This window comes from Poecilia reticulata, chromosome 15 (assembly GCF_904066995.2).
Source record: "Poecilia reticulata chromosome 15, P_reticulata-male-v2, whole genome shotgun sequence".
Classification (NCBI taxonomy): domain Eukaryota; kingdom Metazoa; phylum Chordata; class Actinopteri; order Cyprinodontiformes; family Poeciliidae; genus Poecilia; species Poecilia reticulata.
The window spans coordinates 2,333,048-2,361,029 of NC_088844.1; the positions used below are offsets into that span (position 1 = coordinate 2,333,048).

The 27,982-nt window shown below is 41.1% G+C and overlaps 1 protein-coding gene and 1 long non-coding RNA gene across 2 annotated transcripts in view; one reads left to right on the forward strand and one right to left on the reverse strand.

Annotated features, from left to right (window-relative positions):
- Positions 1-27,982, forward strand: part of nrg3a (neuregulin 3a) — a 555,594-nt gene that overhangs the window by 451,426 nt on the left and 76,186 nt on the right. The window contains exon 4 of the mRNA XM_008429015.3: positions 27,012-27,035. Coding sequence (XP_008427237.1) covers positions 27,012-27,035 — 24 coding nt within the window. The remainder of the gene's footprint in view (positions 1-27,011; positions 27,036-27,982) is intronic.
- LOC145555012 (uncharacterized) lies at positions 1,760-9,571 on the reverse strand. Its single transcript, XR_014091046.1, has 5 exons — positions 5,877-9,571; positions 5,696-5,779; positions 5,472-5,559; positions 2,265-2,317; positions 1,760-1,916 (listed from the first exon to the last, which is right to left on the reverse strand). It is a non-coding gene; the product is annotated as an uncharacterized LOC145555012 (long non-coding RNA).

The following is a 27,982-nucleotide window of genomic DNA, read 5'->3' on the forward strand; positions in this document are numbered from 1 at the left end:
TAAACCCCGTAGAGCTTTAGTTAAACGTCGTTTAACTGGGACGTTTTCCGGGGGGCTTTACATCATTAAAACGTAAACAGTGAGAAAGAGAAAAAAAGAAATTAAAAAGTAAAGATAAAAACATTAAAGAGATTAAAAAAAAAGATTAAAAAGGTAAAAACATAAAAACATTGAAGACATCAAAACCTGCACTCTAACCCTAATCTAGCCATAAGCAACTCTAAACAGGTGGGTTTTAAGTTGAGATTTAAAGGCACCCAGTGTTTCAGTTGTTTTTCAGTTTTCTGGAGGTTTGTTCCAAATTTGTGGTGCATAGAAACTGAATGCTGCTTCTCCTCGTTTGGTTCTGGTTCTGGGGATGCAGAGCAGAACCAGAACCAGAAGATCTGAGGGGTCTAGACAGTTGGTACAGCAATAACAGATCTTTAAGGTATTGTGGTACTAAACCATTCAGTGATTTATAAAATAACAACAGTATTCTAAAGTCTATTCTTTGAGCTACAGGGAGCCAGTGTAGGGACTTTAAAACTGGTGTTATGTCTCTATCTTCCTGGTTTTAGTGAGAACAGCAGCAGCAGCTTCTGGATCAGCTGCAGCTGTTTGATTGATTTATTAGTCAGACCTGTGAAGACGCTGTTACACTAATCAATGCGGCTAAAGATAAATGCATGGATGAGTTTCTCTAGATCGTGCTGAGACATCAGTCCTCTAATCCTAGAGATGTTCTTCAGGTGATAGAAGGCCGACTTTGTGACTGTCTTAATGTGGCTCTGAAGGTTCAGGTCAGAGGTCATCACTACTCCCAGGTTTCGGGCTGATCGCTGGTTTTTAGTTGTAATAACTGAAGCTGTGCATTGATTCTAGTTCGCTCCTCTTTAGGTCCAAAGATAATAACTTCAGTTTTGCTTCTGTTCAGCTGGAGAAAGTTTTGGCACATCCACACATTTACCTGTTCTAAGCATCTGTTCAGTGATTGGATGGATTTAGAGTCACCTGGTGACATCGTGATGTAGAGCTGTATCCTCCGCATAATTGTGGTAGCTGATTTTATTTCCTGTTATAACCTGAGCCAGTGGGAGCATATAAATATTGAAAAGAAGGGGTCCTGGGTTTGAACCTTGGGGTACCCCACATCACAGGACGGAAAGTGGGATTTTTGACCCTGTATTCTGACGCAAATGCAGCTAGTCAGCGACAGATATCGACAGCAATCGACAGTTTACATTTTCACTCATGGGAGTCGAAATCTGTCGATTGCGGAATCCTTGGAGGGGGGGAGCGGGCGGGCGAGAGGTGTTAACGACTCTACTTAGCATACGAATAGCCTAGCACATGCAAAGGCGCTTCAGCAGACCCACGTGGATTCTCAGTCATTGGATGAAAAACAATGACATCAGAGTTCATCATTGATATGTGATTGGTTGGTTGATGTGTGCCCATTGGATAGCACTTATGTCTTTATAAATAAACCCCGCCCCCAATCATTAATATTTTTAATGCTGTATTTTAAAAAATCTAAATAAAAAATAAATGCTGTATTAAAATACATTCATTTGATATTGCTTATATGCAACATGTTCATATATGAGGAACATAAAAGAGACAGAAGTTTTTTTTCTTTATTTCATTTTATTTTATTTTACTGTTTGCACACAAAATAAGACAGAAATGCTTGTCCATTTCTGGACCATCTGGCAGTGTTTCTTTGTCCAAACATGAACATTATGCTGCGTTCAGGACAGGCCCAGCATCTCTCCTGTAGCGTGGACCTGACGTCTCTTCCTGTCTTGTAGTCCTGATGTCATTGAGCTCCTGGTTGGAGGAACTTGGGGTCCATCCTGACTCCGCCTCATAGCTGCCATCCTCCCAGAATGCCACCTCCTCTGCTGCCAGTACTCTCTGCCTTCCTCCATCAGCTGTTAACACAGAACAGACAATCATTATGAAATACAGGCATTTTTTTGTCATTATGAAACTACAGTGAAATTGTTTGGCAACTTCCAGCTTAGTATGCACACATAAGACATTAAAACAAACAAACAAACAAACACATTAATACATTCTTACAAAAAATAAAAACTTTAATGAAAAAGAGAAAACACTTGGAAACAATTGGAAGAAAAAAGAATTAAAAGTAGTTGGTGATAAATAGTAAAACATAGTTCAACAAACTCTGAGGCAGATAATTTGATGGATTTTAATAAATCACAGTACTTTAATCATTCAAGTAATTGTGACATCTCTAGATTAGTAATAAATCTGACCTGCTTCTTTCTTTAGCTACATCTGGATGACTGGCAGTAGGTCCTGGATGCAGCTGGAAAACATTTTTGTGCATTGTCAATACATAGCATAATTACATTATAATTACATTATGCTATGTAATTATGCATAATGGGCTGCCACCTTATCGTGGTGGAGGGGTTTGAGTGTCCCAATGATCCTAGGAGCTAAGCTGTCTGGGGCTTTATGCCCCTGGTAGGGTCACCCAAGGCAGACAGGTCCTAGGTGAGGAACCAGACAGCGCAGCCCGAAGACCCCTATGATGAATACAAACTTTGGACTTCGTTTTCCCTCGCCCGGACGCGGGTCACCGGGGCCCCACTCTGGAGCCAGGCCTGGAGGTGGGGCACGATGGCGAGCGCCTGGTGGCCGGGCTTTTACCCACGGAGCCCGGCCGGGCTCAGCCCGAAGAGGAGACGTGGGTCCCCCTTCCAATGGGCTCACCACCTGTCCGAGGGGCCAAAGGGGTCGGGTGCATTGTGCTATGGGCGGCAGCCGAGGGAGGGGACCCTGGCGGTCTGATCCTCGGCTGCAGAAGCTGGCTCTTGGGACGTGGAACGTCACCTCTCTGGTGGGGAAGGAGCCGGAGCTAGCGTGCGAGGCTGAGAGGTTCCAGCTAGAAATAGTCGGCCTCACCTCGACACATGGCTCTGGTTCTGGAACCAGTCTCCTTGAGAGGGGCTGGACGTACTTCCACTCTGGAGTTGCCCACGGTGAGATGCGCCGGGCTGGAGTGGGCATACTTGTTGCCCCCCATTTGGGCACCTGTATGTTGGGGTTCACCCCGGTGAACGAGAGGGTAGCCTCCCTCCGCCTACGGGTGGGGGGACGGGTTCTGACTGTTGTTTGTGCTTACGGGCCAAACGGCAGTTCAGATTACCCACCCTTCTTGGAGTCCTTAGAGGGGGTACTGGAGAGTGCCCCTCCTGGGGACTCCCTTGTTCTACTGGGGGACTTCAACGCTCACGTGGGCAATGACAGTGAGACCTGGAGGGGCGTGGTTGGGAGGAACAGCCCCCCCGATCTGAACCCAAGCGGTGTTCTGTTGTTGGACTTCTGTGCTCGTCACGGATTGTCCATCACGAACACCATGTTCAGGCATAAGGGCGTCCATATGTGCACTTGGCACCAGGACGCCCTAGGCCGCAGTTTGATGATTGACTTTGTCATCGTCTCATCGGATTTGCGGCCGTATGTCTTGGACACTCGGGTGAAGAGAGGTGCGGAGCTGTCCACTGACCACTTGGCTCCGGTGGTGGGGGAGGAAGCTGGTCAGACCTGGCGGGCCAAAACGTGTAGTGAGGGTCTGCTGGGAACGTCTGGCGGAGTCCCCTGTGAGACGGAGTTTCAACTCTCATCTCCGGCAGAACTTCGAACACGTTCCGGGGGAGGTGGGGGACATTGAGTCTGAGTGGACCATGTTCCGTACCTCCATTGCCGAGGCGGCCCATCGGAGCTGCGGCCGCAAGGTTGTTGGTGCCTGTCGAGGCGGCAACCCTCGAACCCATTGGTGGACACCTTCGGTGAGGGATGCTGTGAAGCTCAAGAAGGAGTCCTACCGGGCCTTTTTGGCCTGTGGGACTCCAGAAGCAGCTGATGGGTACCGGCGGGCGAAACGGCATGCGGCTCGGGTGGTCGCTGAGGCAAAAACTCGGGCGTGGGAGGAGTTTGGAGAGGCCATGGAGACAGACTTCTGTACGGCTTCGAGGCGATTCTGGTCCACCATCCGGCGTCTCAGGAGGGGGAAGCAGTGCAGTACCAACACTGTTTATAGTGGGGATGATGCGCTGCTGACCTCAACTCGGGACAGTGTGGGCCGGTGGGCGGAATACTTCGAAGACCTCCTCAATCCCACCAACATGCCTTATGTTGAGGAAGCTGACCATGGGGACTCTGGGTTGGGCTCTCCAATCTCTGGGGACAAGGTCGCCGAGGTGGCGACCCACCCTCAGCAGGGTCCTGGAGGGTGCATGGGAGTTCGCCCAACCAGTCTACATGTGTTTTGTGGACTTGGAGAAAGCGTTCGACCGTGTCCCTCGGGGGGCCCTGTGGGGGGTACTCCGGGAGTATGGGGTACCGGGCCCTTTGATACGGGCTGTCAGGTCCCTGTATGACCGGTGTCAGAGTCTGGTCCGCATTGCCGGCCGTAAGTCGGTGCTCGTTTCCGGTGAGAGTTGGACTCCGCCAAGGCTGCCCTTCGTCACCGATTCTGTTCATTACTTTTATGGACAGAATTTCTAGGCGCAGCCGAGGTGTTGAGGGGATCCGTTTTGGTGGCCTTAGGATCGCATCTCTGCTTTTTGCGGATGATGTGGTCCTGTTGGCTTCATCGGAACGTGATCTGCAGCTCTCACTGGAGCGGTTCGCAGCCGAGTGTGAAGCGGCCGGGATGAGGCTCAGTGCCTCCAAATCCGAGGCCATGGTCTTGAGCCGGAAAAGGGTAGAGTGCCTTCTCCGGGTCAGGGGGTTCGTCCTGCCTCAAGTGGAGGAGTTTAAGTATCTGGGGATCTTGTTCACGAATGAGGGAAGAAGGGAGCGGGAGATCGACAGGCGGATAGGGGCAGCGTCTACTGTGAAGCGGGCGCTGTACCGGTCCGTCGTGGTGAAGAGAGAGCTGAGCCAAAAAGCGAAGCTCTCGATTTACCGGTCGATCTACGTTCCCACCCTCATCTATGGTCATGAGCTTTGGGTCATGACCGAAAGAACGAGATCACGGGTACAAGCGGCCGAAATGGGTTTCCTCCGCAGGGTGGCTGAGCTCTCCCTTAGAGATAGGGTGAGAAGCTCGGTCATCCGGGAGCGACTCAGAGTAGAGCCGCTGCTCCTCCACGTCGAGAGGAGCCAGTTGAGGTGGCTCGGGCATCTGGTAAGGATGCCTCCTGGATGCCTCCCTGGTGAGGTGTTCCGGGCACGTCCCACCGGGAGGAGGCCTCGGGGAAGACCCAGGACACGCTGGAGGTACTCTCTCGGCTGGCCTGGGAACGCCTTGGGATTCCCCCGGAGGAGCTGGAAGAAGTGGCTGGGGAGAGGGAAGTCTGAGCCTCCCTTCTGAAGCTGCTGCCCCCGCGACCCGACCCCGGATAAGCGGAAAAAAATGGATGGATGGATGGATGGATGAATTACTTTATGTACATAAACAATGTTGAAGCATAAAATATCATCAACATTCTAAAATAGTAGATACTCACACACAGTTGCATCTCTGTCCTCATCACAGACATCAGAACGTTCCTGAAGAGTCTGATGGACACAAATGTGACTCTCATTCTGTGGAGCCTGTGGAAATTAATGTAAAATTAAAAAAATATTGTAGCAAATATATCGCTTTCTCAAAAATACATAAGTAAATAAGTTAAAATTATTCTCAAACAACCATTATACAGTCGGGAATCAACGCAGTGATTATACATACCGGCTTCATGACTTCGTCCTCAGATCCGTCCTCTGTCCGCCATTTTGTAGATCTTTACTGCTTTCCACACTCTGCCTTGCTGTACTGCGTTACAACAAAATCAATAAAATAACGGGAAGATCAGTTTTCCTTACAAATATGTGAGTGTTCACTATTCACTAAATGTGAAATCATAACTTACTGAATTTCTCTTCGTCCTGGTGGACTCAGAGCTCCTCGGCACCGTGGTCTGAGGTCTGGCTGGTTCTGCTTGGCCATTTTTCAGGTCTGAAAAAATCAAAGAAGATGCGAGTATTTTTAAGAGTTCAGAACATCACATGTAATAGAGATTACAATACAAAATCTCACCCTACACTTGTTTCGGCATTAAGAAAACGACAGACCGCTTTCTGTAAGAAACAAACAAAGCAACTGGTCTCGCTCCACGTGTTATTTATAAAAGCTTTCTTACCGTGAGTTCGGTCTTGTTGGACCGCCGCGGTGTCATCTGTTGTTTTCCGCCGGATCATTGCTTTAATATCAAAACGATACTGAAAAGGTAACTCCGTGAAATAGGACTTTTTTCCACCATTTCACACAACACATGGGTATTTTCGTTCATGTTGGGTGTAGCAGTTAGCACTCGTTACCACCAGTGCAAATCTTCCTCTGGAGTTTAATGGCGGCTGCTTGACCGACTATGAGAGCGCATTACTGCCACCAACTGGACTGGAGTGTTAAATGAAAGTTGACAGAAAAAAATACATTCTAAAAGTTATTTTTTCTAAAGTTACGTGACAGTTTATTTTATTTTTATTATAATTAATTGCTAAAATGTTTTTAGATGTATATATGTTTATTTAAAGTAAGATCACGTTTCACAAAAGTCTATTGTATGTAATCATGCATATTCTTCTTTTATATCATCAATTCAACCAAAACTAAGTTTTTCAGTGCTCCTAACACACATGTAATATATATTTTAATGGATAAGATAGATTGTTTTCTCCAAACATACTTCTTTATGGTGAACAGAAGGTAAAAAGGGTTAGCTACAAAATGAATAAGAGTCAAAAGGCGGTGCTCAACAGTTGATTTGCATTTGCATGGCACTCAGCAACTTCATTTAAATACGAAAACCTCTGCTTGGCACAAGGGGAGAGGGGTGATAGGGGAACACGGACACACAGCGTTTTTGACCATTTTTGGCTGTGTTCAACTCTGACTAAAACCTCTTGCCGAAAGCCCTCAATCTCCATGCGCACGGCAGAACAAGGTGTCAATAGCTGTCGAAAATCCCTTTTTTCGTCCTGTGCATGTGACCTTTGACCTCTCTGATGAGAAGTTTCCGATTGAAACAAAGAAATCCCTGTTCTTTATGTAAGATTCAAACCAGTTGAGCACTGGACCGGAGAGTCCGACCCAAGTCTCCAGTCGATTCAGTAAAATGTCGTGGTCAACAGTGTCAAAAGCTGCACTGAGGTCCAACAGAACCAGCACTGTGGTTCTCCCACAGTCTGTATTTATATGGATGTCATTGAACACTTTTACAAGGGCCGTCTCCGTGCTGTGGTGAGCACGAAAACCAGACTGGAAGGAGTCAAAGTGATTCATTATTGTTAGGAAGTTATTTAATTGTTTAAAAACGGCTTTTTCAATAATTTTGCTGATGAATGGGAGGTTGGAGATCGGCTTGTAATTCTGCAGTAGGGATTTGTCCAGATTGTTCTTTTTTATCAGTGGTTTGATAACTGCTGTTTTCATAGCCTGGGGGAAAACACCTGAAGAGAGCGATGAGTTACTATTTGGATCAGATCATTAGCAACGACAGGCAGGACTTTCTTAAAGAAATGTGTGGGCAGGACATCCAGACAGCAGGAACTGGAGCTTAACTGACTTATAATTTCTTCTAGGGTTTTATAATTTAGTTGTTGAAATTGGGTCATTTTTCCTGCATTTGTTTTGTTTGGGCGCAGCATTGGTACTGGGTTTGGAGTGGATGTGCAGATTAATCCTCTGATCTTTTGAATTTTCTCTGAAAAGAAACTTGAAAACTTGTTGCAGGCGGCAATAGATTGAAGTTCAGGTGGCAACGTCATCGGAGGATTTGTGAGCCTTTCAACAGTAGCATTTAAAGCTCGAGCATTGTTAATGTTTTTGTTTATGACATCTGCAAAGAAAGCCTCTCTTGCATGTTTTAGTGTTGTGTGATAGTTACGTAGTCTTTCCTTGTAGATGTCATAATAAACGTGCAGTTGAGTTTTATGCCATCTCCGTTCGGCTCTTCGGCAGAGTTGTTTTGCAGATTGAACTACTTGTGCATTTCTCCATGGAGATTTCTTCCTACCAGTCACAACCTTCACTTTAATGGGGGAAATGTAATCAATGATATCTGAAAGTTTGCACTGAAAATCATCTACCAGCTTATCTATTATAGCTTAAGGACGAGGAAGAAGAGTAGATTTGATTAAATGTTTCTGCTGTGTTTTCTGTGAAAGTACGTTTTGTGACAGTAGCTGTTTGTCCAAGTGGGTTAACGGATAAAGAACTGTCAAAGAAAACAGCAAAGTGATCTGACAGGGCAATATTAGTTACAGAAACATTGGAAATATTCACACCCTTACTGATAACCAGGTCCAGTGTGTGTCCCTGAGTTGCTTGTTTGACATGTTGTGTTAAACCAAAACTCTCTAATATAATTACAGAGCTTTTTAGCCCCTCGGTCTTGGGGGTTGTCAACATGAATGTTGAAATCACCGACAATTATTAAACAATCATAATCAATGCATATGAGAGATAGAAGCTCATTCAAGTTCGTAAGGAAACCTTCCTCTTATGTTGGAGTTTTATATAAAGTTAGTGTCAAAATTCGTTTGTGGCCTTTTACTTCGATTCCAAGATATTCAAAAGACATAAAATGACCCAAAGAGATTTTACTACAGTTCATGGTATTCTTTAATATTGAAGCCACTCTAACTGCGTCTAGCCTGGGCTGCTAGCTAAGCCAGGAGTGAAGGAACCTCACATTTAGACCCTCCATCATAACTGAGGTAGACAGTACTGTAAACCTTAAGTGTCCAGAACATTTACTAAGATATGTAGTAGCATTTTACTTTAAGAGTAAAGTCTGAAAGTATGTAAAACTTTCCTTCTACCACACACAACATGCTAGAGATCACTTTCTTCATGAATGAACGAGTGTAAGAAAGTATAAACATTATCCTCATAGTTGGATTGTTGACAATTCAGTTTTTGTTTACCTGTTTTTGGGAGCGATGGAGAGAGTCATACAATACAGACTAAAGGAGAGTACAGACAGACTGAAGCTCGAGGGATGACAACCATGAACTTATAGAAAGTTAAGCGGATGACATGTACCCTGCCCTCCTGACTCATCTGGTAACCCTCTGTCTCTCTTCATCCTGCTCTTCTTCCTCACTCTCCCCCTCTATGCCCTCTCTCCATGTCACTTCTCTGTGCTCTCAGCACTAAAACTTTCTGTATCACTTACCAAAACTACCCAAAGTCTCTTTTGGCATGTCCAGCCTCTTCCTCTTCCTCCTCTTCCTCATGGGAAATGTTACTCATTCCAGCTTCCTCCTCCTCTCACTCATTTATCATTGGAAAGCTTGCCAGCGACTCAGCATCCACACAGCTCCTCATTCAGCATCGTCTCAAAAGGCAACCCTGGTTCAGTTCTTGACCTTGCATCGTTTTAGCCAGGCTGTTTCAGAATCCGTTTTACATTTTGGCTAAAGTTTTTTAAATCAGTCATATTAATACATGTTATGATGTGAGTATTAATATGTCTGGTTCTGTTTATTTTTTCAGCTTTTCTGCGTTGTGTTACTGCTGTGTCATGCAAAAGTGTTGATGCCTCCTTAAACATTTTTTAACATTTTGCCATTTTGCTACAAAAGTTTGTATTTGTAATGACAAATACAAACTTTTTTTGTATTTTACTGAAGTTTTATGTGATGGACTGAAAGTACAGTGGCAGGAGTTTTTGTCACTATGACATAAACATGAAATATTTGTTTCTTAAAGGTCAGCGCTGCTGGCCGGTCAGAGGAAGCAGTTCTGGGTTTTCTGTCATGAAGATTTTTTTTATGCTTAGTAATGATAATTTTATAGTTAGATAACTAAGAAAGTTGACTACTGGGCATAAAATGTTACAAAATACAGTAAAATTGTGACAGATTAAGCAGAAGTGGAATCAAACTGATTGTTTCCAGCTTTAAAACCCAGAAAACCACATGAAGTGTCTTTACAGCGGTAAGTTTTGTTTTTCAAATTATATTCAGGCAAATCTTAAATCATTTCCTCCAGTTTCACAATGTGAAAAATGACAACTTGATAGCTGTTCCACTTCTACATTACATAAATTACAGCCTGCCTCTACAACTGAGCCAGCAGAAACTCTGAATAGTTACCATAATAGGAAGGACAAACTAAGTCTAATGGCAAGCAGGTAAAGGGTGTATTCCTGCCACAGTGAGCTGCTGATCAGGCTGATAATAAGCCAGCACTGCCAGCTGATTGGTCCCTAGAGGGAAATGATAAGGAGCGATAATGATTTTCTTTTCAGCCACTGCATGAGCTGAAAACAGAAGGACGTAAAGATTAGAAAGCAGTCTACAGAATCTACTCAGACTGAGACGCCAGCTGAACTGCTTCCAAAGTGAAGATGAGCTAAAATCCTAATTTTTGAGGAGTCTAGCATAATTTTATTTCCACACTTTACAAGAAATGGTGAAAAGATTTTTATTTTTTTGTTGAAAATAAAACTAAAACTTTAAGATTATTCCTAGAAACATCACATGCAAAGCTGCACAGTAATGAATCTGATTTCCTAATGAGTTTAAATTATTTCTGTATTAAATGGGAACAAATGAATTAGACATAAGACAAAATGGAAAACGTGATATTACCAAGCTTTGTACATCTCTGCTCAGGGTTTACAGTCTAAACTTTTTGGCTCCATGTCTGCTGGATCCCCTTACAACAAACTTCTTATCATAGTCTTCAATCGATTCAATTGAGTTTTTTTATATAACACCAATTCAATTATAACAGATGACATCTTGAGGCACTATACAATGAAAAGTCATCTCCATTCAGTCAACATTCATTCCAATTTATCCCAGTTATCAAACTCAGTTAAGTTCAGTTTATTATTCAAATTAATTAAAAAGTTTCCATCTAAAGGAAACCCAGCAGATTGCATCCAGTCATGGAGTTGCAGCTTTCACTCCGCCGAGCAACAGTATCATCTTGTTGATTTTAATCCCTCACATGGAGCATGCACGTAGCAATAGTGGAGGGAAAGAACTCTTACGTCTTCTTACGTCACCGCGCTTTCTGATTGGCTACCTGTCACATTCAACAGGTCGTATTCTCGTTCCCAGTCAGGGAAAAACCCACAGGCTGCGATAAAAAGACCAAGACAACCCAAATTGGGCATATTCAGGAGGATTTAGCGGGAACACCAACCAGCCTAATCTGACGGTCCCCCACCTCTTACCCCCTCCCCCCCGGGCCGCAGCAAACTTTCCAAGTCTTGACCTGTCCGCGGTAATAAAAAGTAAAAAGGTTGGGGACCATTGATTTAGATAATGCACACTCCTTTCAGACATATATGTTCAAAACTTTGGACAAACTATCATCTTTCTGACATTTCATGTTTGTTTTCTTGCTCCAAAAGTTCAATAAATTTCCCTCGGCTTTCATAAATAGTTAAACTGAAGAATATATTTCTGGCCGATTCACTTTTAAGGCTTCAAGGAATATCTCTGATGTTAAGATCGACTTTGCAAACACAAAGTTAATTTATTTTAAAAGGAAAAACTACCTCTGCAAAGTAAATCCAAACAAAAGCAAAGTGCAGCTTCATGTGATTGGAGCCCTTGTTGTTAGTAAAAGCAGCAGATTTATTCTCATTGAAAAATGTATCTAATGTCATTAAAAAGCATACAGCATTTAAATTGAACCTGGGAGTATTCAAATCAACAAAATTCCTTCCTGCGCACAGCCTTACATCACAATTTTTATTCACATATTCAAAGTGATATTGATATTTTTTGGTACCCTGTCCATACTATATTATTTCTACCCTGTTTTGTTTTGATATCATAAATTATACCCATATTTTATTTTGTTGTTTTGCATTGAATTAGTTTGTTTTGGGAAAATCTTTTTTATGTCTCAAAACGTGTCCTTGCTTCATTTTGAAACTGTATTTATGTGTCTGTTCAGATTGGCAGGTTGGATCTGGGTTGTATGGAGTTGTGGACACACTTCCTCTAATGCGCTAATAGCAGGGCTAGGTTTCTGTTCAGTGCTTTAGATGTTTTGCTAAATTTGAAAATGCTTAGTGCACTTAGCTTCTTCTAAGTTTATTTTTCCGTGTTACGACTGGCTCAAGGTCATAACAAAAACGGGATACCATGCAGGGGTTAAAGTGTAGAAAAACTAATATTTATTACCAAAAACAACAATGGATTGTGGATATCAGTATCAGTGGTGTAATGAAATGCTTGGATGTGTTGTATGAGTGCATATGGAAGTGTTGAAGTGCCAAAACAAAGACAAACTCAAAAGTCCAAAAAGGAGGGGAGCTGAGGCCTGGCAACAAAACACCACAAGTGTGAAGTGGCAGAGTGGACGCTGAAGGCGACCCAGAAGACGGAGACAGCCAGGTTCAAGTACTCTGCGCTCCCAATCAATGGATCAGAGACACCTGCAAAGGGGAGGAGCACAAAGACAGACAACAAGACACCTGCAGCCCAGCCTACAAGGCCCAGGGCCGTAACATCTTTTTTGTAAGCTTTCAGTTGAATAAAATTCGAAATCTGTGTTGGAAGTTTTCGTTATTGAATGTTAAGAATCCTTCAGCTATTTAGACGTTTATATTTTAAAGCAGTTAGTGTTAGCTCAACACGAAATGCTGAATGCTTTAGGGTTAGCACAGCTAACTTTTCAGTTAGCCTTGTGAAACCACTGGTTTTATGCTTCTTAAAGGGAGTTCTGAGAATAATCTAGATAGTAAGGCGGTGTTGGTCATGTCTGCTACAGTATTGTATCTCTGCTCCATGAAAATGCCTCCACAGTTTGTTCTTAGTCCTCATTCTGAGTCTGAAAAAGGAAAATGAGCCACAGAAGCAGCATTCTCCTCAGTCTTGTTGTCCTCTCCACTCTGATATATGGATGCCAAACAAACAGCGTAGATGAAACACTTTTTATATACCTTGTTGCCACAGCAATGGTTGTCAGCAAAAACAAAACAAAGAGTGAAAGAAGACTGAGAACAGATGACAAAATAATGAAACAGGTCAGTGAAAGATGACATTCAGATTCAGCATTGAGACCGGCAACTCTGACTGCAAAGAGTTTGGGATGTTTGAACTCACATTTGAGCTCCCATCACAGAGCCATGGATCTGTCAACTGGGTGCGTGCCGCAGCATGCTTCCTGTCTGTCTGTCCTAAAGGGCGGCAGTGACCAGAGGTAGAACAGCAGACTGAAGAGCAGCACAATCAACAGTGGAATTAACTTTTGTCCCTAAAGACCAGATTGTTAAAACACTGGTAAAATTAAAATTGCTTAAACGTTAGGCAGCTAAGTTTAACGTTTAGTTGCTTTTCTGTGTTGCCTCTGCTCCTTCAGATCCACCATCTGTCAAAGTCTCTTTATTCTTTCTCTAAAGACTGGCGGACACTAATTGATGAAAGCATGTAACAAACTGCCTGCTCTCCACGCGTGAAAATAATAATGTCACTCCTCCGTGCCCATCTGCACAGTAAACCATTTCATTTTCTGACAGGGGGAGCTAAAACAGGTGAGGACTGGGAGTGTTTGTGTGGCGCGCTCCACCTGGAGCCACCGAAGAACAAGCATCATCTGTATTAACAAAGGCGGCAGCAGCAGGGAATTAATCTGCACAAACAAAATCTGCATGCACATAATCAACTGAGGAGGAATTCATTATACTCTGGCTCTGGCATGGACTGGAAAAAGATACAGAATGATGTGAATGTCGGTCATCCACAATACAAAACTTTTAAAACTGTTACAATATATTTGTTTGTTCAGTAGCATGAGCACAACTATAAAAATTTTAGAATTTAAAAAAAAATCTATAAATAAGTACCATATTTTCCACACTATAAGGCGCACCTTCAATGAATGGCCTATTTTAAAACTTGTTTCACATATAAGGCGCATAGAATAGACGCTGCAGTTAGGGTTGCCACCCTTCCCATAATGAACCGATACGGGACGCGATTTGTTCCGTACTCTACAAATATGGACGTGTAATAATAAAGAAGCAGTCCCCGAGTACTTTATATAGAAGGCTGCCCGAGTCATTGTTTCACTCACGGTGTTGGTGATGCGATTTTGTGCCCAATTGCTTTCTGGGCCGCCGCAGTCTCTGTCTCTCTTCCCCCGCCCCCATCCCCGCCGCCCACTGGTCACCCATTCTCCGTTCGCGCACAGCATGTTCATGGAGAAAGTGGTGCTAAATGACCTGCAAACGACCTGATCATAGACGGTCGGTAAGTAGATAGGTAAGTCAAACTTTAGTCAAAGTCAAACTTTATTAACAAACCAGCGTTCTGACAACTATCCCAGCATGCACCGCGCGCTTCTTCTTCTACGGGCGAAAATGAAGACGGCGGCTGCTTACCGTAGTTGCTAGACCTGTGAAGGTTTTTAGGTGCGCCTTATAGTGCAGAAAATACGGTATGTTTATTCAGTGAAAACTAACATCCTTATGGATCAAATGTATGACAAATGTATTTTTCTAAACATTTCCTTTCAAAGTGTTCATCCTCTTTAACATTTTTATAAAATTTTATGCCATAGAACAGAGAAAAAAGTATGAAAATTATAAAGTCTGATTGACTCTAAACTCTCAAAACAGAGAGTTTGAATATTTTTCATTGTTGGTTCCACTGGGACATCAATTAATATCACTATATTTAGAAAAATAATTAAACGCAACTGCTGTTTAACTGCGCTATTAAAAGCATCTGCACTACTTACAGTCTTTGTTTTCTGTGAGTTTTGAATGACAAATGTATGTATGACAAATGTACTGCCAAAAAGATTGGGACACATTTTTTAATTACTATTGATTTAAACATTAGTATAATAAATGAAGCATGTGCCAATATGAAAATGTGTATCAATAACCTATATTTATTGGTATTAAGTAACTCACTATTATTGTCACGACTGAACAAATACCACATCGTCAAGCCTTAACCTTCCCATCCTGAAACACAAACTACAACCAAGTGAAAATAAACTTTAGTCGTTAATATCGGCCCAGTTTTACTTATCAGAGCAACACGATATGTTACAAAATCACATACAAAATCACATACATCAACTGATACCAATGCAGATGCCGATATTTTGTGCACCCCTGCAGTGAATACCACAAAACATATTGATAATATATTGAATTTATATCAACCAAAAGGTAGCAGGAAATGAGAGCCAACATATGGAGATTAGTCTCAGCACATTAAACAATTTAAATTCAAATATTTAGTAACAGCTTTTATTCTGCATTCAGCGGATTATTAATAACTCTAAATGAGTCTAACTGTATATTCTCCAGTAAAAAGATGATGACCTCTATCCTTAGCTCACCTTCTCTTTCAGTGTTGTTAATAAAAATCAGGTGGAAGTTTTTGTATTTCAACACTGCAAGCGGCTCCAAACACGACCACGGCCTTGAGCAAAGGGAGAATAACTGTGTTTGCTGCATCCTTGTTTTTGTCTGGAAAACCGGCAGCTTTTCAACGCCCCTCTCTCTCTCTTTGTGTGTGTGTGCATGCGCGCGTGCGTGTGTGTGTGTGTGTGTGGAGGTCAGACTCTGGCCTCCACCGTCCTTGATTAACCAGAAGAACCAAATTAATTCCTAATATTTTGTCATTTATTTATTGGAGCAAAACACACCAGAGGAAATGTGAACTTTCATACTTTTACTTTTATAGTCAATTTTCAACAATGACACTCAAGTTAATTCAGGGCTGTGATAAAGTATTTGTCTCTAAAAGTAAAAAAGAACTTTTTTCAGACTATAATTTGCTAAGAGATAACCCCAATGTAATTTAGCACCAGGGCTACGTTCTCACCGCAGGCAGTGTAACCTAAATCCGATGTCTCTGGTCCATTTTCACCGCAGTCTGAATGGTCCAGTTCTAATCTTTTCACACACCAAAAAAAATCTGATCTGTGCCACTTCCATATGTGGAACTAAATCAGATACAGATCTGATTGTTTTCAAAGCATCTGCAATCTGAACACTCATGTTGTATTTTATCCAAATTTCACGTCATCTACATGAGATGTGCGTCATAATTCTGCACCAGAAGAAGTCAGACGTGGTAACATGTGGGAAAGTACCTGATGCCCACTGTTAAGCATGTCGGAGTATCTGTGGTGCTGTGGGCCTCTTTTTCATTTGAAGGTCATGAAAACCTTCCTGAAGTACTTGGTGTCACAAACTCTTTCAAATACTGAGAGATCTTCATCCAAGAGCTGTGGTCCTCTCTCCACTGACCAAAGAACATTTCTCCAGAACACGTAACCTTTCTCCAGTCTATTATCAGCATTCTTCAGTTTGATTTCACTGTCTCTTCTGCTGCAGTGGAGATTTTCTTAAACTTTAACCTTGCAGTGGGGTGCTGAGATGGCGCAGGGGTTGGCCTACATACTGTATATGGGTGCGGCCCATGTATGTAGGCCCTGGTCCTCGATGCGGCCGTCGCGGGTTCGATTCCCGGCCTGGCGGTCTTTGTCTTCCCCCTTCTCTCATTACCCTCTTCCCTGTCAATGGACCCTACCACAGGGGCCGCGTTTCATTGGCTAATGCCCATTTTACGTCACAGCGCAGCTACCACATGCTTGACCGTCTCACAAATGGAAGCTACTGTAGTAAATACATGCTAATGTACATTGTGGACTAGCAGACCAGTGTTACGTCAATCCGCGTTTCCCCATCAGATACGGTTACCCCGGCGTCTTCTTGCCGGCAGAAAGTTTTTGTGTCAGGACTCGAAAAAGAATGGTTCTCCACCGTCAGTGGGGTATCTGTACAGGCGATGTCAGGTATCCTGATCGTGTTTGGGGAACTAAAATTCACAGATTTCTAAAATCTGAAACGGAAAGCCTTGCTTGGATCAAAGCTTGTGCACGACCGCATTTGCAGCTCAACCGTCGTAGGATCAATAAGAACAAACGAGTGTCTGCTGGTGTAAGTATTATTGCTTTGCTTTCTTTGTGCTTAGTGAATGAAAAAAAGAAAGTCAATAATAAACACATCCATTATGAAAACCTTTTAGCTAAGTACAGCATAATGGCAGTACCGATACAACTTGTCCACCTTGAAGCCTGTCAGTTACAGTCTTACGTTAGCTGAACAGATCAATATGCAATGTGTACCATATCTGACATACATTAAAGATTTTATTTCACCTGAAATGGCTTTTTACTAAACTGTAATCGTTTTAGCCACACTAGCACCGAGTACCGTGATTAAGACCTAGGCACAGTCGAACCCTCTAAACCATGAATGCCCGACTTACCCAGCCTTGCAAGAACAATAGGCGTCAGTGATCTTGTCCACTTGTCCACAGCTATATTTATGCTGAGGGTGTGAGAATCTGCTGTTTTCCTCATCGACCGTTGTTATGCCCAAAAACGCATGCCTGCCCAAAATTGCATCCCCTGTCGCGGGAACGCGCATCGCTCTAAGCTCTTGCATATTGATGAGAAAACGGACTGAAATATGACCGAAGAGGAAATTTTAAAGATATTTGTAACATTATCACATTTCTTAGCCTAAAAGGGTGGGTTTTATTTCGCAAATTAATTTAAATAAATACGGTTTTTACACCTCTATTAACACATATGTGTCGAACTTTTTTTCAGTCCGTGTCTGTTGTAAACGTTCTCCGCAAATGGTTTGAAATTCTCTGCTTTTTCTTTTGACACCATAATAGCTTAAAAGCATTACAAAACAGAGGCCCATTAAGTAGAACATTTTCTATCATGCTTAACTTTCTAGTCTATTAATGTAGAAGGGAATGCATTTTAATTTATGAGCCTGAAAATATTTGCATCCGTCTTGTTGATATGAAACTTATAGCATTAGCTCAGAGAACAAGTGTCATTACGTAGAAAAGGTGAAATCCTTTCAGCTCTTTATTTCCCCCAATTAGCACAGGGATGCATTTTTTGGCAATATGGATTTCCAGCCTGCCACAATATGCATCACCTCTCTATTTTCCTCAAATATTATCCTATTGATATAAAACTTATATCAGCAGTTCATGGAACTACTCTGATTATGTGGAAAAAGTTATTTTAGCTATTATCGTATCAAAAGACTAAGCAGAGAATTTCAAACCATTTGCGGAGAACGTTTATAACAGACACGGACTGAAAAAAGTTCGACTCATATGTGTCAATAAAGGTGTAAAAAACGTATTTATTTAAATTAATTTGCAAAATAAAACCCACCATTTTAGGCTAAGTAACGTGATAATGTTACAAATATCTTTAAAATTTCCTCTTCGGTCATATTTCAGTCCATTATGTCGTCAATATGCGAGAGCTTAGAGCGATGCGCGCTCCCTCGACAGGGGATGCAATTTTGGGCAGGCATGCGTTTCTGGGCATAACACCTGTAGCTTTTCACTGTGACGCGCACAATGTTGGAGGCATCGCCTGGCTAAAACACCTTGATGTCGTCCAAAAAAGATGACATGAACTTGTTGGTTCCCCTGTCTATTGTCGTGGCTGATATTTTGTGAAAATCCGGCAGAAATGCTAAACTAATCGACTCAGAAATACTCTGCAGGGAGTCAGTCGAAATGAAAAATGCCATGTTTACACATAGAAGCTAAGCACGGTGAGGCTTTGCTTGTGAGACATGTAGTCAAGTGGGACTTTCGAGGGGCGTTTCTGGGCTGAGCTTGGTAAGGTCCATGGGGTCTTTGCACGTACGGCGATAAGGTCACATCTGCATGAGCTAATGCGGCTCACTTGTTTCCGCTTTGAGTTACCATGACAGCTAGAAAAGACAAAGTTGTATTTCAGATGCAAAAAGAGCAATACTATGAACATTGTTGTCTTCCTAATATATGGGCTTTTAAGTTTTCATTAATTTCCAAGCAACCCTGAATTATGATGGTGGCTTGTAAATATTTGTCGCTACCAGTTAAAACTAACGCCGCACAGCAAAGTTTGCAGCCTTCACTTCACTCCGGATCAGTTTCTTCAGCCTAAAACTACCGGAGGAGACGGATGGTAAATAAAAGAGCCATCCCTGAGTTATTTCCATGGAATCACTTCTGTATTCAGCCTGAAAGAGCGAGTTTATGGGAACGAGAGAGCAGACCAGAGCCAGACATCCCAGCAATTGATCCGCCTGTACACTGCTGTAAACACCGTCCTATCTGAGCTCTTCATAAGAAACATGCAAAGGTAATAAAACGAAATAACACGGAGACATTAAGCAACACGGTCATATTTTTCTAAAAGCAACAACTATGAACCTGAACAGTCAGCTGAACCAGATCTCTGACACCAGAGCTGCGCTACTGTTAAGCAATGAGGCTTGTTGTGCTTCGTCATGCTTCGGAAGCTAAAAGCCCAAACCATAACCTCCAAATTAGTCTCTGACATTAACGGCAATAAACTTGAAAATAACGTAAAACATTGTCAGTTAGAATGTTTAGATACTTAAATAGCACATTTTTACAAGAACAATGTCCGAGAATATTGCCTACTAGCATAAGCTAAGGTTAATGTTAGCCACTAAGTTTAAGAAAGTAAAACTCACCTTAGTGTCAGTGAATTTATAACAAGGCGCACATCTTAAAACCGTTCTCCAGCTTACTTGTTGGGACTTCGGATTGATGTACATACCTCGGCCAAGCCCTGCAAGCACCTAGAGCAGTGGTCCCTAAATAATTTATTAGTTCACATGACTCCGGTTGCTCTGGAGTTTTAACAGATTTCTACTGATGTCTTTTAAATCTTTCACTTCCTGCCTCTGCCAAGCTCTGAATTTTCATGATGGTGTTTCTCACTAAAGTTCTTGACACTTTGAAACATTGTGACATTGGGATCAACTGCAGTGTTTCTTGTTCGCAAGTCTGATTTCAGTCGTCACCTCAAACACTCAATCATCATTTTGTCTTGAACTGTTGACATTATGATACTTTCATTGTGTTCTTGAGCAATCACACATGAAACCTGTGAAGGCATCATGAAAAAGCATTCTGTATTATTTTTTAGTTGTAATGATTAGAGGTTTTATTAATGATGGTGTATAATTACAACTGAGTTTTTCCAATAGTAAAGCCCTGATCCTTCTTACCCCTACATGACGTGCTGGAAAAACCTTTTTGTGAGTTAAGGTAATGTAGTTTTTATTTAAAGCATGTCCCCTGCTGATCTGGCCATGATGTCTTTTGATTCCGATATGCTATTTCCCAGCAGCATCTCTTGGCTGTGCAAGGATTCATTTTCCACCAACCATATTTAAGACTTGACACTTTGTGGATCCTTCCATCTAAAGAGGTTTACCCTAGCAAGAGTGCATACATCATGAGTACAGCCGGCCCCAATGGGAGCTAAAGCTTCATATCTCGACAGTACCGCCGCTGATATATACTTCACCCACAGAGCTGTGCAGAAAATGAAATCCCTAACCTTGGCAGCTTTAGTGCTAGGCTCTACTCATTGAGCTCCATGGGAAATTGAGTTTGCAAACCCAACGGCAGCGCTTTCAGATACACCCAAAAGCACTAAAAAGTGCAGAGTTTCAAAGAACAGATCATGTCGTTATTTCTTCTGGTTGTAGAGAAGCGGCTAAGGTCACAGAGGCTAAACATACAGCACCCACACAGTTGTGTTCACTAGAAGATGTTTCAAGTCTTTACTCTTATACTCCTAAGTTACCAGTTGCTTCTAGAAGTCATCTTATTTGGGAAAATAGTTCACCTATGTGGAATTTGATGGATTAAAACCAGTTGTTCATTTGTAGGGAACATTTTTCAACAAACAGCATCATGAAGACCATGGAACACATCTGACAGGGTTGGTGAAGTTCTGGAAGAAAACACACAAAGATTTGAGAAGCTAAACACTCATCTAGAGCTACAACGGAATACTTTTGATCAGGGGTCACCAAAAGGTCGTCCGTGGGCACCAGGGTGACCTCAAAGACCAGATGAGTAGCCTGCAGAGCTGTTCCAGAGTTAGATCAATCATTAACCCTGCTGCGGTCCATTGGTTTAGTATCCCTTCCCTGTTTTATTAACAGAGAGAAACTGCTGACGGTTTACTCATATTTTTCAGAGTGAAGATAATATCTGTCACGTTCAGTGGATCCTTTCAGGCATCGGAGGGCGCTCTCTGCGTCACTGGTGACATGAAAAATGATTCACTTACACATAGGCTAACATCGCCTGATAAGATTTAGGTCAGATTGAACTGGGCGTTAGAAAGACCAGCTCACCCACCACCATGTTACACAGGGCTACTCAGGAGATAAAGTCACTCTCTGTCAGTGTGGTTAAAGCCAAACGTCTGTACTTCCCATAGATTATATCCTACCATGTCAGCAAGCGGGATATTTCCAGTGCAGCAAGTGCAAAACATGTCACAGCCGCTTACTGCAAACGTTTCCCTGCCTTTCCTTTTTAGAACTTCTTCAAGTGAAGCCAGGCACTTATATTTAGGGACAAACCAATGAGTTAGTGTGCAGAAGGAAATTCTGCACACTAACTGCACAAGGTCACAAATAGCTTCCAAGCATAAAAGCACAACCTTTAAGAGCAGTAAAGGGTTTTTTGCCTCTTCCTTTTCATCAGAGAAATTGCACTACACACAAGAGAGTAATCAGGTTCTCCATGTTTTAGGTGTTTCAATTAGCACTGGAAGCCTACAAGCTATTTTACTGTGCAAACAGAAATGCAATGAAGCATTTAATGTCAAATATGTGAGCAACTTTTGACATGATTACTAACAACCTCTGGTTTCTCTGAGATAATTTGAAGCAATACAAGCTGATGTTTTATTTTCTCTGTTGTGGCTTTGAAAATAGAAGGTGTGTGCAATTCTTAAAATGTCAGCTACCAAAAGCAGGTGTTTACCATCCTAATATTTTAAGTGCTCTCCATTAGCGCCTGTGTGCTAGCTGATGGATTCAGCTTGATTTTAACTCCACAAACATTACATTTAAAAATTAAAATGGAAGCAAAATTTCTACATGAGAGTATAAAAAAGAAAGAATAAATAACAAGGTTCAAACCAAGTCTCCAATTTCTGTCTATCAAATCAAACCAAATAAATTTTTATTTGTATAGCACATTTCAGCGGGAAGGAATTTCAAGATGCTTTATATAATTAAAAAAATAAAAAATAAAAACAGCATGTGACATTGAATAAACAGTAAGAAAGAGAAAGAGATTTTGAAAAAAAAAAGATAAAAACATACTTTTGTTACGGAATTTAAGCATAACTAATGCTAGCTTGTCTATGTACAAGCTAGCATTAGTTAGCTACTACAGTTAGTCACAAAACACCTGTTTGGAGACTCAATAAGTCTCCAAACAGGTGTTTTTATGATCATTTGTATTTCTTTCTATAACCATGAGACATAATAGTAAAAAGAATACTCTTGATTGTTGTTGTATTATCAGCTAAAATCAACAATATGTCATTTTACCAACATGTTGCCAGTATGTTCATACACCTGAATGACTGAGCAACAAAACGCATCAATAAAAAAATCAGAGAAATTAATGTAGTTCATCTTCTTTTAAGTTCTACAACTGAAATCAAACATTTTTCATTGTTTTCCCTCCAGTGGATCAATGTAGAGCAGGGGTCCCCAAACTTTTTCCTGTGAGGGCCAGTGGTGGAGAAAGTAATCAAAGAATTTACTTAAGTAAAAGTACAAGTACACAGACAAAAATGTACTCAAGTAAAAATAAAACTACCACATTAACATTTGTACTTAAGTAAAAGTAAAAAAGTACTAGCTTTTAAAAATACTTAAGTATTAAAAGTAAAAGTACTTGTTGATTAATACCTAATTGCTAATATCATTAAGTGTACAGATCGTATTTAATTTTAATACATTAGAAATGTGCCATTTTAATGAACAATGCCACAGATAAAGCATGTTTTTATTGTGTTTACTCTAACATAGTTTAGACTTAGATATGTGATTCTATGCATCATAATTTCAGGGATGGAAACATCTTGTCTCCTGTCCTAACATAACATGAACTTCACTTTTTTGCCACTAGTGGCATTTATTTTTAAAGAAATCCAACAGAAAGGGGATGGAAAGAAGGTGGGTGGGGGAGGACAGGCAACCAAGGAGCCAGTAGCAGTGTTGTAATCAAGACCACCAACCCAAGACCAAATCAAGACCAGCACCCCGCGCTACGTGATACAAAAAAATTAAGTTTTACCTATCAAAATTGCTTCTCAAATTGATCTGAAAGATCCACATTCCCATAAAAAAAACTAGATATTAAATACTTAGAGCTGAAATAAATTTAATCAGTAAAGATCCGTCCAGAACAATCGGATCGTTCCTGAATATCATATCAATGCAGACTTTGGTCGCAGCGTTGTCCCATATATAAGACACCTCAGTCAACACCTCCACTCAATAACTCAGCACATGAGTGACAACTTTTTTTCATCGTAGATGCAACATGTGTGTCTCAGTCAGTACAGCTAGCTTTGCTAGCATCACGTCCACGGAGCTTACCTTTCTTTAAGCTTTCCTTCGAAGTGACGCTAAAAGTTGGACGAAGTCCCCACCGTCTGTGCAAGCGAAGCGCTGCTGATTTTACATGTAGCCATATCTTATGATTTATGCAGCGCTATTATATTACTGACGATTAGACAGACATTGCCTCCCGCTAAGAGGAAACCACTGCGCATGTCTGGAGCTCCGCGTGCGAGTAAAGGGGGAGCCGTTGGGTGACAACAGACACGAACGTTATTGCTCGGATTTTACGGCGCCATCTTAAGTCCTTGAACTTCACATTTTAATGGAAAAAAAGAGCAACTCGACTTGGATGTAACGAGTAACGCGACACTTTTGTAGAAATGTAGTGAAGTAGAAAGTACTGATACTTACTGTAAAATGTAGTGGAGTAAAAGTAGAAAGTATCCATTATTAAATCTACTTAAGTAAAGTACAGATACACGAAAATTGTACTTAAGTACAGTAACGAAGTACTTGTACTTCGTTACTTCCCACCACTGGTGAGGGCCACATAACTTTTCCCTTCTCTGCTGGGCCGGAGTCAGTTTGTAACAGAAAAAGTGTGACGATTGCAGGCGTGCCTTAATGTAAAAATTTATTGTTTTCCAGAAAGCACAATCAAATAACCCTCTCTGGGTTCTTCACAGAAAAAATCCAGGAAGGATTATAGTCCGTATTTTCCGAACTATGAGCCGCACCGGACTATAAACCACAACCCCAAAGTTTTTTTTGTTTTTTTATTAAAAAAACCATTCAACATACACATATAAGCCTCAGATATCTCTGCCGCTCCAGGTTTTACACAACGATGCAGCAGCAGCAGCAGAGGGGGGCGGACACCCAAAATTTGAGTCATAACAGGTCAATTGAATATCACATTTATTATGGTTGAAAAAGAAAAAGTTGCCAAGATTAGATTTAACTGAATTGATTACGGTAGTTTCCGAACTGTAACTGTAACAGTAACAGTAAAAGTGCTGATCCTTCGTGTTGCTACTAGCATGTGCTAAATGAAAATGGGCCTCTTCTTCTTCTTCTTCTTCTTTAGATTTCAACAGCAGCTTGTATCCATTATTGTTGCACTACTGCCATCTACTGTATGGCAGTAGTGCCATACAGTAGATGGCCTCAAATTCTCATAATGATCCCAGTATTATTAAAAAAAAAAAAATCTTCTTTTTCTCCTCAATGCTATTTTACTGATCAACAACATTCTCAAATTTCAATTCCCTATTAAAACCTAATTCCGTTTTAATGGGTGCTTTCTTCTTTTATTTCCAATTTTGACTTCCAATGATTCACTTCCTGCTAAAGAGCCCCCTGGTGGTTGAATAAAAATCCACATATAAACGGCTTATAGTCCGGAAAATACAGTATATGAAAAAGAAATCTCAATGCTCTTTGGTATTGTTAAGGGGGCCGGACCAAATTTGGAGGCGGGCCGGATCCAGCCCGCGGGCCGTAGTTTGGGGACCACTGATGTAGAGTTTCAGAGAAAGTTCTGGCTTTAAAGATGTAGCATAACATTCATTCTAGCTTTATTTTCTATGTTTGCACAATGGCATATTTTGTCAATGTGAGTTTTCCAAAGAAACATGTAAGCTCAACATGGTGATATCATGATATCATGATGTTCCAGGCAGCATGATATCATGACACTTTACTTTTATACGTATTAATCTGTATATTTTGTTTTGACCTTGCATGAGGTATGAAAAATCCTCCATGAATTCAAACTTCAAACTTTCATACTTTTGATTTCAAATATCATTGAACTTCTATGTTAACTTTACCTTTATAAATGTTTCAAATAAATTATAAAAAGCATGAAAAAATTATGACATTCATTCCAATGCTGAGTGGATTATGCCTCTAAACTGGAACTCATTTCTGTCAGACCAAGTTGTTTTTTCACAAAACACATTTTTCAGCATTGTTTAAGCTTTGACTTTATTATTTAAATATAGCATGTTTTCAGACCATGAAGAAAATACCTGCATTTTGACAAAAACACAACAAACATAAAAACATTAATGTCTGATACAATCCATGAACACCCTACTGCTTCCACTACATGATAATTTTTTACATAAGAATTGTAGGAGACAGAAAAAATGAATAAGTCTAGACATGCACTAAATTATTTCATTTTGAATGCACACCACTCTGAACGCAAACACCAAGGTTACAGCTACAATTACACCGGGAGTGAGTTGAGATTACCATAAAAAAGTTCTTTTTACTTTAAGCTGAAAATGTTCAACAAGTTTCAACAAAGGCTGAAAAAAACTCATTCTCCATACATTTGACACTTAGCAATGACCTTAGCTGTGACCATAGCCAGGCAGATTCCAGCTAAAATCTCCTTTAAAATATATATGCAATATGATTTGATCTGTTACCTTGGCCATTCATGCTCATCTGACACTGTCCCTCTCTACACAAAGAATTTTTTTTCCCCACTTTTCTCTATTATCTGTCTGCAGTAGGCTTAACTGTGTTATATTAACTCAAATATTAATAAATGTCTAATTGCTGTTAAAATAAAATAATACATTGATCATTTTGGTTATACGTATTCTAAGTAATATAGAATATAATATCTTTGAGACTAAAATTCTGCCTTAGTCACAAGACGTAAGTGGGTAACTGTAAAAAGTTCCGCCATTTTAAATATTTTGAACAAATACATGGTGGAACACAAAACAAAATATTGAATAAATATCCTGAGGTGATTTTCAGTAAAATGTTTATTGTAGACAATATTATCTCTGTTGTTCCGCTCTTTGTAGACAGTCAGTAAAACTGACTAACAAGACTATATTAGCATGTACTTGGTTAGCTAGCGCACAGTCTGCTGCTAAGCACACCTGCTACATTAGCCTCTTAGTTTACCGACTGTGCTTTCAAAAAAAGCTTGACCAATTCTAACTGTGGTGTACAATTTCAAGAAATATATTCAACGAATATAGTTTTGAGTAAAATATATGAGGTTGCGTTGCGTTTGACCTTTTTTCATTCCAGTCCAGTTGGTGCCGGTCATAAACTATCTCAGTTGGTCTACCAACCACCATAAAACTCAAGAAGTAGAAATCTTAGATTTGTGAGGTTGGGTAAAATGATAAAATCAGTTAATGAATCATAATAATTTAACCTAGATTAATTTATCCATCAATTTCAACAATGTATAAACAATACGAATAAACTATGCAAAAGCAACAGATAAAATATAAAAAACATAGTTCCCATAGATTATAGGAACTATGTTTTTCTGGTTTTTCTGGTGTAAAAACAGAAATGTTAATGTGAAGGTGAAGATGGGACAGAAAATAAAACCATTAGATTGTGTTCGCATGTGTCCTTCCTTGTAACAATACTAACATCTAGCTGCTTCTTCTATGTGACTGTTGCAGAAGTTCACACTGTGGCTAGCTCTGTATTTTGACACAATGAGTCTATCGTCAGTAACGTCTGTTTTTCTCTCTTTTTCTCTCTCCTTCCTGCTGCCTGGAACATCAGACCACTTGGGCATTGAGTTCATGGGTAAGAAAGCTTTTCTTGTCTTCACATATACATGACTCACGCCTGTAAACATCGTAGGGGTTTCATGTTGGATCAACATTACACTGCGTGATTGCTTATACACAGAACACGGATCGACGCCCAGCGAAAGGCCACGCACACACACGCACACACACGTCTAATCACACATAGTGTTATTTGGCTTGACATGGATGTTTTCTTCCATGTCTGCATGATGAATCTTATTTCTTTGTGGAATTCTTTGTTGCTTAAACATGTCACTGTACTATTTACCCAAACACATTTATGTATCTTTTACCATTTCTGTTCTCCATCTTGTGCTATCTCACTTTTCTTTCACTCGCAATTGCTTATGAAGTGTCCCCTCAGAATACCAATGTGCTGCAGTCTCCTTGGAAACGGGGAGAACAGAGAGGGCGCAGTGTGGCTGTTTTCTTTTTTTTTCCTTTCGTTTTGTGACGTTGGCAGTGTTGGCAAATGAATTCCTCATTAGTACTTGCGTGCACGTTGATGGCAAAAGTTCAAAAGCATGAATCTGAAAAAGCCGGAGTTTGGTACAAATGTTTGGTTGTGTGGAGGTTTTTTTCTTCCCCCAGTCTTTGTAGAGTGAATGTTGAAGCGTCTCTCCCAGGCACATGCCCGTGGGCTGTGATGGGTGGAGGCCAGCGGATTCACAGTGCCGTTGCCAAGCTCCTCTCTTGTGTTCCTGGCTCTGCTCTGCGCGCTTTGTGCTGGGTATTGCAGCCGAGGAGCTCTAGTTAACGGCCTGGAAGCTCGTCGTTAGCCGCGGCTCGCCCCATTCTCTCAGTCGGAATTGCTAGGACCATTTCCAGAAGCTCTGATCGCAAAAAAAACCAAAACCTAATTAAATCCAAAAGAATGACCTCCCACTTTATGACTGTATTCAAAGAGCAAGAAGAGCTGTTTTTTTCCCGTTTTTTTTTTTT